Source organism: Notothenia rossii (assembly GCF_949606895.1).
Source record: "Notothenia rossii genome assembly, chromosome: 8".
Taxonomy (NCBI): domain Eukaryota; kingdom Metazoa; phylum Chordata; class Actinopteri; order Perciformes; family Nototheniidae; genus Notothenia; species Notothenia rossii.
In genome coordinates this window covers 79,086,366-79,097,385 of record NC_136906.1, presented here as the reverse complement: position 1 = coordinate 79,097,385, position 11,020 = coordinate 79,086,366, and the positions used below count along the sequence as shown (strand labels likewise).

The 11,020-nt window shown below is 38.9% G+C and overlaps 2 protein-coding genes across 2 annotated transcripts; both read left to right on the top strand.

The window, feature by feature from the left end:
* Nucleotides 1-268: 268 nt before the first annotated feature.
* Nucleotides 269-4,107, top strand: LOC307015862 (uncharacterized protein). Its single transcript, XM_079644789.1, has 6 exons — nt 269-575; nt 717-977; nt 1,105-1,140; nt 1,551-1,637; nt 1,713-1,741; nt 3,242-4,107. Coding segments are annotated over exons 1-6 (489 nt in total). The 5' UTR covers nt 269-574; the 3' UTR covers nt 3,317-4,107.
* A 1,886-nt stretch (nt 4,108-5,993) lies between these two features.
* On the top strand, nt 5,994-10,986 carry LOC307016302 (uncharacterized protein; the record flags this gene model as incomplete). The annotated part of the gene is made up of 9 exons (XM_079645342.1): nt 5,994-6,054; nt 6,138-6,458; nt 6,589-6,858; nt 6,979-7,062; nt 8,167-8,244; nt 8,378-8,467; nt 8,573-8,601; nt 8,774-8,842; nt 10,485-10,986. 9 exons carry the CDS (start codon nt 5,994-5,996, stop codon nt 10,611-10,613), a joined length of 1,131 nt encoding a protein of 376 aa, XP_079501468.1. The 3' UTR covers nt 10,614-10,986.
* Between the last annotated feature and the right edge of the window lie 34 nt (nt 10,987-11,020).

Genomic DNA, 11,020 nt, shown 5'->3' with positions numbered 1-11,020 from the left:
ATGAGTTGTGTTTGTAACGTGGTGACTTTAGTGAACTCTTGCTCACTAAAACCCACATAGCAATATTCTTTAAAGTGATCGTCACACTCACTATGAACACTTCAGTTAGTGATGTGGATCTGTAATTAACTCTGGTTTGAATGTGTGGTTAAAAGATTCATTAAACAGATCAACCAGAACTCTAACTCTTTACCTTTTTATATAATACATCATTATTCTGTCAGCATTCATGACGTCTATATTTATTTCTGCTTTTTACCCAACAGCTGCAGATGGGAAAGAATACTCTGTCAGAGCTAGAGATGAAGTCACTTTGCCTTGTGACAATGTGATAGATGATCAGGATAAGTGTGAGAGAACTACCTGGACCTTCAGTGATTCACGAAGCTCAGTGAGGCTGTTTGAAGGCGGACGGATTCACAAAGCAGCCAAAGCTAAATCAGACAGACTGAGAGTTAGAGAGAAATGTTCTCTCGTTATAAAGAAGGTCACAGAGGAGGATGCTGGAGGTTACCTCTGCAGACAGTTCAGATCAGAAGGTCCAGAATCTTGGGTTGATCTGTCTGTTGTTACCAGTGAGTATTTACATCATCATGTTTTCAAACTGTCTCTAAACTGAAACATTCCAATAATCATGATGATTACAGGGATGAAGTACATTTAAATGTTGTTAAATATTGTGGTTGTCTTTTCTCTCACAATATCTCCATCTTCAGTGACTGAACATCAGAGCAATGATGAGGTGACGTTAAGCTGCTCTGTGAAGACATATGGACGGTGTGGACTCTCAGTGAAGTGGCTGCTTCAGGGTCGAGATGTGGATAAAGATCACAGAGAGATAAATACATCACAGTCTTCCTGCTCTGACTCTGTGACATTTAACACTTCTCTTTTTAGTAACACAACAAGGTCTGAGTTGTTTACTTGTGAGGTAAGAGATGGTGCCAACGTGCAGACCTTCAGCCCTCAGTCCTCAGGTGAGAACATGATGATCTGTTTAAAGTCACTTCTTACTGGTGTAAAAAAAAAATACTTCAATATTTGTTTATTTTATGGACGATTAAAATGGAATAGTTTGTTAAGTTTTGTGTTTGATGGTTACAGGACACGATCAAACAGAACAAGAGGACAAAAATAAAGGTAGCTAGAGAACAGAAAATATATATTCACAGTTAGAAAAGACCTGCACACATTCAGTATATACACCTTGATTCAGCAGGTCTCCCTTGAAAAAGAGATCAATGATCTCAATGGGATTCACCTGCATAAATAAAGGTTTGAAATGAAATGAAATGATGTACTGGAAGGTGATAAGGAGTGGACTCAGATCCAACATAGTTTATAAAGGTAACATGTTATGTAGATAAAAAAGAAGAACTGTGTGGATTATAAATAAGTTGGGTTTGTATCTGTATGTTCTGTATGTGTCCCTGTGTGAAGGTGACGAGGAAGCATTAAACAGCCAAGAGACATTTTGTTCATTCAGATTTGAAAGATGAAGAGATAAAAACCTCTGACTATATTTAACTCTTCTAACTTCTCTTTTCCAGGTCGCTTGAGGCTCATCATCGTGTCTGTGGGTTTAGCGGCTCTCATCATCACCGTGGTTACAGTCAACATGTGGACAAGAACTAAAGGTGAGAGATTTTCACTAATCAAATACAAAAATAAAAGTAAATGTAATATCAACATGTTTTCTTTCTTTTTTTCAGGGAGCAAAGCTCAAAATAAAGAAAACATGGTGAGTTTGAAAATTAAAATTAAATGTGTGTATTATTTGCTATCCAATTTTAACAATGGATATATGACAGGCAGAAAAAGATGCAACACAAGATTAATTCAGAATGTTTATGTATCCAAATTAAATGATCTCAGTAAAGTTTAACAGTTAATTAACCAAAATAACAGAAAACAGCAACAGAATGAAATAAATGCTCAATAAGGAGGCTTCAAAGTGACCAAGTAGTTGAATCAACAGCTCTTTATAATGCTTACAATTCAATTAAATGCAGCCAGTGGTAGCATGTTGATGTTAAAGAGGAGAGGCCCCAAGACAGAGCCCTGAGGAACCCCACATGTCATATTTGTAAATTCAGATGTGCAGTTACCTGTAGAAACTAAGTTTTTTCTGTCCTTTAAGTAGGATTCAAACTAATTTAGAACTGTTGCTGAAAGCCCCACCCAGTTTTCCAGTCGGTCTAGAAATATGTTTTGGAAAATAAACATAAAGCAGGAAAACACAGACAGATCGTGACGAGTGAAAAATACTCAAGTCAAGTTTTTTAATATATACTTAAGTGCAGAACCTGAGTAAATGTACTTAGTAGGGCTGTCAAGTTAACGCGTTAATAATAAAAAAATAATAAACAAATTAACGCCACTAATTATTTTAACGCGATTAACGCCTGTGTATTTTTTGTCCTCGGCCGCCCCGTAGTTTCAGAGCGCATCGATTTTAAAATACCATCTACAAGCTGATGCTGACAGCCCCGCTCCTGCCGTCCGCTTGCAGCAGACCACACTTCCACGCTCACCGGCAGGCCCTGACTGAGCGAGACCTTACGTGTATTGTTGTTGTTGTTAGCATCTGGTGCTAGCTAGCTGCGCTAACGGATATAAGAAGCGGTTTCAATGAAAACAGAGGAGCGACATTTCGCCGAGAACTGCGCCGAGCACTTGACTTTATGCAGGCAGCCAGACAGCGGGACATTGTGGGAAAAGTCAGCAGACTCAGCACGGGTAGTGCGCGCAACATGATTGCAGCGTCCAGGCAGCTCCCGTTCGAGCTGCACATAGCTCCAACGATCCCACACACACACACACACACACACACACACACACACACACACACACACACACACACACACACACACACACACACACACACACACACACACACACACACACACACAAATTGTATTGTATGCGTGGTTCCAGGTTGAATTGAGGCGAATATTTGTAATGTTCAGAGGTTGTTGTGTTTAATATTCATGAGAATATTTGTCATTGTTTAAATGATAATAAACATTTGCATAAAGCATATTTGTCCACTCATATGTTGATAAGAGTATTAAAAACTTGAAAAATATTTTTCTAAGGTACATTTAGAACAGATACAAAATGTGCGATTCATTTGCGATTAATCGCGATTAACTATTTTTAATCGACTGACAGCCCTAGTACTTAGTTACATCCCATCTCTGCTCTGTGTTTTTACCATATCTCTGTTCCATGTTGACAGGAGCAGAATGATGAAGATGAAGATGAAGATGAGGCAGACTATGAAAATGATAGAGAGCCTTCTGCCTCTGTGTGACTGATCAACAACATCAACTCCCCTCAGAGTCCACTGCTGTCAAACATCACCTCCTCATATGTTACAGGAGCAAACAGGAGAACCATGAGATCATTGGAACATTTCTGATGACTGAGAACACCTGAGCCCCACGAGAGGCCCTTCAGAAACTCACCTCCATATGATAGGAAACACAGCTTATTATATTCATTCATTTCTGACTTAATGTCCTTTAAGTATGCTCTCACATTCCCATACATAGTTGTATTACTGCTTAAACTTAAAACGTCAACTTCCAGCTGTTTATTCTATATATAATGTCTTATTATTACCATTACTTGTACTCACAGTATATCTTTTATTAGTATACCTTCACTTCTTACTATAAATGCTGCACATGTTCATACATACAAGTGTTGGGTTGAATTAATAAAATGTTCTAAATTGTAAATTATCCCTAATCCATATTTTTCATTGCTTTCTACAGACTATCAGTCAAACTTGGTTCAAACAATTTTTAGAATGGCTTGCATTACTGCTTTCTATTAATGGTTCATAAAATGTCTTCTTTTTATCATTACATGTTTTTACACCTACATTATATATATCTTTACTGCCTACTGTACCTGCTGCACATGTGCATGCTGTATATCTGATCAATAGTCTAGACAAAATATTTACTATATTCACTTTTTACTATGTATTCCTAAACCTGAAATGCCTACAGTATGTTAGGATACTTTAATTAGCTTGAGTCCTAATGGAATATTTTACACTTTCTTTGCTTTAATGAAATATAATCCAAATAAAAAGAGTGCTTTTAATCAATGTTATAATGAGTTGTGTTTCTCTCTCTATCTCCAACACACTGACATCACAACGCTTTGTTGGGTTTAACACCTCTCTTTGCCCTGGCTCTCACTTTGTAAACAACATACAGTTTGTGTCAGAGCCAAGGGAGGTGTTGCACATTTAGTGGAGCTGTGGTGATATCCTGGGATCAGGTATGAGGCAAGAGAGAGAGTGATACAGTTTGATTTGACTTACGTACTCTTATGCGTTCTTGGAAAGGAGAAGAGCGTCATAGAGGAAGCTCTAAGAATGGCACATCGAGAAGAGGCTAAAAACCTGGCTAGGTGGCTATACTGTAGACCTTTCAAATCCCCTGATTAACATCCTGTCAGCTTTCAGACTGGTCCGCCTTTACAGTCAGAAGTCCGTCCGATTCCTGCCCCTGTTGATCAGAACCCTAATGTCTGTACAGATCTGCTTCAGACTGCTGTTCCTCCTGTTGACCTGAAACAGAGTCTTGCTCCTTCGGTCAAGATGTGTACGACACCTGTGTCGTGGATCCGATGTAACACTCACAACATTAAAGAATAAGACAAAGAGGAATCAATAAAACACAGACACAGAGATGGTTGAAGTCAAATATTATATTGCTGTACAGCACTATGAGAGACACATCACCTTGCACCAAAGCAGTCAATAGTGTAAGGCCCTGTAGACCAAGAGAATCTTACAGCTTATATACACCTCAGACTGCATGTGTAGTTGAACTCTTCCTGACCTCATTCAGTGTCATGTTGCATCTTCTGTCCCCCCAGACTTTAAATAATTCTAGGTTAAATGACCATTTTCTGCTGAAACCACACATGCCAATGTGACAGAAATAGGTAGGCCTCTTTGGCATGAAACTAAATGAATGCACTGTCTTCCTGCTCAACTGAAGCTGACTCTGGTTCCCTCTCGAGGTCTCGGCTTCGTTTTGCATAAATAAAGAAGTCCTGACTTCCTACTGCATGATCCTGTATGCGTTGGTGGTCCTACCACGGCCTCCGTCCTCCTAGGTTTCCAACCTCTTGTCTGGTTGACCTTCATCCCGTCCTCTACAGCTGCTCCTCCCATCTGGTCCTCTATCTGCCCCCAGGCCATCCTCCTGATACTTCCTGCCAGAGAGAACCAAAGACTCATCTCTGCAGTGTGCAGAACATGAAACTCAGTCAGATCAAACACCTTGGAGAGTTGAGTGTAGCGTCCTATAGTCAGGTCAGAGAGACTGCTCTAAGAATGGCACATCCAGAAGAGTCTGCAGTGTGTAGAGCATGAAACTATTTCAAAACAACATGAACATTACACCGGCTAATACATGTGTTTAAAAGTAGGCCATTAGAGTGAGTTTCATTAGACGCTCGTTGAGTTTATTAATGTTTCTGAAGGTTATCTGGTCGCCATCAGAGGGTAACACCTGCAGAGCTCTGCTGCTGCTGTTAACCACTTCTTCACAGAAACACTTCTTCAGTTCTCGGAAAAAGTAAAAATAATTCTGCAGAGATGCAAAGAGGAACCACCATGTTGTTAACATTCATTAAAACTAGCCGTCTTTACATGGTCAACTTCCTCTGTTGTGTTGCTGATGAAGAAGGCCTACAGTTACCTTCACTCTGAATAACCAAAGACAAGAAATGCATCAAACATAAAAGTCTGGTGTTAAATTGTTTCACTCTTTTTTATAACAACAAAAGATAAAAGAGATTTAAAAGCTAATACAACAGATTAAGTCAACGGCCATCAGAGGAGAGACGGATGAGGAAGTGACTCTTCATTTATCACAGGAAGTAGATGCTGAGTTCTTGTTAAAGAAGAAAAAGCTGAGTGACTCTGACAGTTGAGAGCCAGAGACCGAGAGAGAAGCACGATGTCTGAATTCAGAAGGATCATGATGTCTTCATTCCTGATGCTGCTGCTCCACTTTCCAGGTGAGGATGCAGAGAACACACTTTAAATAAAACAGCTTTAATATCACTAACGGTACTTTAATATACATTGTTTTCTTCAACAGCTGCAAATGGGAAACACTACTTCTTCACTGTCAGAGTCGGATATGAAGTCACTTTGCCTTCTGAAAATGTGATGCATGATCAGGATGAGTGTGAGGGTACCTGGACCTTCAGTGATTCAGGAAGCACAGGGACGCTGTTTGAATACGGACGGATTCACAACGATGCAAAAGCTAAATCAGACAGACTGAGAGTTTTAAACAACTGTTCTCTGGTTATAAAGAAAGTCACAGAGGAGGATGTTGGCCAATACATCTGCAGACAGTTCAGATCAGGACAACAAGAAGGTGCAGACTCTCAGGTTTTTTTGTCTGTTGTTACCAGTGAGTATTTACATTATACGTTTTTTAAAGTGTGTTGAGAAACCAAAATACTGAAACCCGACAATAATTATGATAACAGTTATAAAGTTGTATTTGTGTTGTCTTTCTCTCACAATTTCTCCGTCTTCAGTGACTGAACAGAAAAAGAATGGAAAGGTGACGTTACACTGCTCTGTGTCAAAGTATGGAGAGTGTAGACACACAGCGAAGTGGCTGCTTCAGGGTCGAGATGTGGATAAAGAAAACAGTGAGATTACGTCATCAACGTCTTCCTGCTCTGCCTCTGTGACATTTCTGACTTCTCCTTTTAGTAACACATCAAGGTCTAAGTTTAAATGTCATGTAACTGATGATTACACGAGAGAAGTTCATCTGTTTCCCTTCAGTCCTCAGTCCTCAGGTGAGAACACGATGAGTTGTCTAAGTTACTTTTAACTGTTGATGAACATGACGTACAATTTCTGTTATTTTATGGAAGTTTCAGAATAAATAGTTTGTTAAGTTGTTTTAATCTGTTCAGGTAGGAAAATAAAACCAGCAAAAACCAAAGCAACAACAGCAACAACAACAACAACAACAACAACAGCTAAAAAAAACAACTCAGGTAAGGTTAACTTGATTTACTTGTAAAGTGTCTGATGGTCACAGGACAGAACCTCAGCTGTTTCTCTTCAGTCCTCAGGTGAGAACATGATGAGCTGTTTAAAATCATTCATCCTGATATGTCACATCTTTATGTCGTGATGTGAGATGTTTACGTTTGTGAGGGGCTAAGATATTCTACAAAATAATATTTAAAAACATTAAAAATATATATATTCTTTTTAATTAAAAAAAAATATATATATTTTTCATTAGTTTTACCAAAATAACTTGATTTAATTGTATTTAAAATAACATTTCCAAATAAATAAATCCTTCGAATCTGCCTTTCAGTTTCTGTTGGAATGTGAAGGGTTAAATGAAAGAAGCTCGTCTCTGCGAGTTACTGTGAAGAGAGGAGCTGTTGGACGTCCAGGCGGTCCAGCTATGAATTCACAGAGGGCCCAGCTATAGTAACCGAACGAGAGAGTAATGTCAAATGACAATACAGTTGACCAATCATATCTTCCGTCTAAATGGGTGGGTGTTATTATCGCGGACTTTATGACAAGTTCCGCCCGCTGTGAAACTTTTCTTGTTTCCATAGCAACAACAACTTCCTGTCAACAGCGTTAACTCGCCTTCAAAATAAAAACATGCCAAATTACACTTAAGACATACAACTGCAACGAAAGTAACAAACACAATGCAATATCCTTTTCAATTTCAAAGAACACAAATAGGGTTATTTACAGGTGTTTTTTGTGTGTTAGAGGGTCGCTTTCATTGATGCGTTTTGCACCCCGGGCCGTTGTTTTGATATTCCGCTGAAGTATACACTGTGACGTAATAACTCGAGGGAAGGGGTGGGGGTAGGTATAAAAGTCACGGCTCGCCACTGCATTAACCCTAGGGGTTTTTAAATCCTCACTGAAGACAAACTTCTTCTCTCTGGCCTTCTAGTCAGAGCTGATATTTCCTTGTGTTTTGTTTTTATATTTCTGTTGTATATTATTGTCTTTTCTTTCTTTTGTTATTGTAGTGTGTTTTTATTACATGTACAGCACAGGCTCAACCAAAAATCGTTTTTAAATGTGCTTTATAAATAAAACTTGATTTGATTAAGGTGATGATGCAGGGAAGGTGACTGCAGTGTCAACAACATCGACGAACAAAACTGCATCTGAAGACAGCAGAAATCAAGGTAAATGATAGAAAAGATACATCAACAGTTAGAAAGGACATGCAGCCAGAAGACATGTTGTTGATCCAGAGTTTAAAGACAAAGAGATCAAAACCTCTGAGTATATGTAACTCTTCAAACTCCTCTCTTCCAGGTCGGTGGTGGTGGATCATCGTTGTGATAGTGGGTGTTGCAGCACTCACAATAATCACTGTGGCTGTCATTAGACGGAAGAGGACTCAAGGTGAGGACATTCACACATTAAACTTTACAAACAACAAGCTTTTGATCAACATGGATCTTAACTGTGGAAGATTAAGTCAATTTTCTCTTATTCTTTTCTTGTAAGGCACCAGAACAGAGACCGATGACGACATGGTGAGTTTTGAAATGGAATAATTGGATTATTGCACAATTGTTATTTCAGAAATTGTTCCACCTTAAACAGGATAAGTACTATAAACAACTTTTCTGAATTTGTTAAACAGAAAGTAAGAGGTCAAAAGATTCATAATTAAATAACTAATCATAATATATTTTATTTGTGTAGGCTGATCCTGAAGATGGTGTTTCCTACGCCTCCATCAGCTACACCAGGAAGACCAGCAGTAAAGCCAGGGTAAGCTGTCTCATTGATTACACTGGTGATTAGAATATCCTCCTTTATCATCTATTGTTCTGTAAATGGGATCATAATATACATTCTTTATGAAAGAAGAATTGAAACTAGCAATAGACACCATAAACTCATCAGGAACATGTTTACTGAGGTATATATCAAGTGGGAAGTAGGGTCATTTTCTCAAAGACTTCTATACAATCTGACTGCTTTTTGAAACCAGATGTGTTGCCCCCTGCTGGCCATGAGAGGGAATGCAGGTTTAATGCTGTAAGAGTCGGGAGGGCTGATCATTTATTCTGGCAAATTACTCAGACCTACTAATTGACCGAACAGAAGTTATTGAGTCTATGTAAGTTTACTGCTTGGCTCAGATCCACCAACATCAGCAAGATCTCACCTCTATCAACTCCTAAAGAACGAGGTTCAATGAACTGCTGTTTCAATTCAGAGGACCCGCTAAATCTGTTTAATATCAGTAAATGAGGTGTGGCCCTATACTAAGTGTGCGTGTGGCAGTGTAAAATATTACCTTTGAAGCAGGAGAGGAGAGCGCAGATTTGAAGCTGTCCCAGTCCAAAAGGTGGGATCAGTTTATTTGAAGAAAAATGGTCCCAATTTATACAGGGTTTTTACCTTCTCTCGCTACAACATTATAATCATACTAAACATATCATGCTGGGGTCGTTTTCTAATCTAAAACCTTAATTCATAGTTTAGACATTAAAGTCTTCCAACAAAATCCAAAGGAATCGACAGATCGACGGATCTAACATCCACACCCTATGGCCTGACACATTCAGAGGTCAGTTCCTCAAAATGTTCAGATTTTTAAACTTTCATCCAGCCATTCACTCAGCATTCAACACACAGAGATTTAAGCAACAGTTACCAAGTTTGAGAGAACCTTACCAAGGCGAAAACCCAGCTCTCCAGGGAGAGAGTATACCCCCCCCCACTCTCTCTTTCTCTCTCTCTCTCTCTCTCTCTCTCTCTCTCTCTCTCTCTCTCTGCCAGTGTCTTTATGCTCAAAAACAGGATAGAAAAACCTAGACACCTCCTCCATACCCATATTTGTGGAAACTGAGCATGGCCTCTGATGTACAGGACTGGACACGACCAGACATATTCTATGGCTATGGCATAAGACACACCTTCCCATGTTTGTGTAAAAAGGTCATGACCTCTAGTGTGCAGGACTTGCAAAATATTATTCTCGGCTATGACATCACCACCTTTTTGGGGCCTCACTGTATTTCTCCTTAAGTCAGGAGCCCCCCCTCCCTGTGTACTGCTGTGAGAGGAGAGGGAAGAAACTTCCTACTCTCTTATCAGAGATTAAGGCATAAATCATTATAGGCCTTACACTCAATTTAACAAACCACTTGTGCTTTGTTTATACTGTAAATATAGAAAATCAGAAAATATGAAGCGTTTTCATTGTGGGTTATACAAGAATATAATTGATTATATTTGATTATAACTAACTTTCGTTTTAAGCATTCAACCTGATATGGAGATCTCAAGAATGCACTTCAAAAAGCTGAAGCAGAGGGAATGACTGAGTTGTTACATGGCAGCAGAATTAGGACTTTCAGAACTCTTTTGTTTGCATTTCATGAAATTGACTCTTTTCCTCCAGATTCACCTTCATGATGATGATGAAGATGAAGCAGTGACCTACAGCACTGTGAGAGCTCCCTCCTCTTCCTCTGCTGCCTCCGCTGATCCCAGCCTCCTCTACGCCACTGTCAACAAACCAACAAAATAATACAGTTTAATGCTGTATTTTAAACTATGGCACAATTGTTATAACCAGATTACAAAGGCAAAGCGAGCAGAGTTATAATAAGATTTATATTGACCAGGTTTTTGCTTTTTTTGGCTAAATAGCATAAAAGTGAGAGTACAGCTTAACATGTGAGTCCCTCTAGAGGTGGATCGTGGAACAGGGGCAGACATGTTGGAGATTTACTGTATTCTTAATACTTACAGTGTCGACATAATTAAGGTTTTGCAAAGTGGATTCTGGCTTTTTTTATTACTGTTTTAAAAAATATATAATTTAATGGAGTATTGCTTTTTCTTCAGCACATTTGATTGTTTTGTATTTTACTAAATAAAGTCACTTATTAGCCTTTCAAGAGTTCAGATGTATTTATTTGTATGGTTTTTCCT

What these genes read in the sequence shown, in the direction of transcription:
- LOC307015862 (XM_079644789.1), top strand. An exon ending in ACAAGAGGACAAAAATAAAG is followed by an intron (nt 1,141 to 1,550) that starts GTAGCTAGAGAA and finishes TCTCTTTTCCAG; the next exon opens with GTCGCTTGAGGCTCATCATC. An exon ending in CATGTGGACAAGAACTAAAG is followed by an intron (nt 1,638 to 1,712) that starts GTGAGAGATTTT and finishes TCTTTTTTTCAG; the next exon opens with GGAGCAAAGCTCAAAATAAA.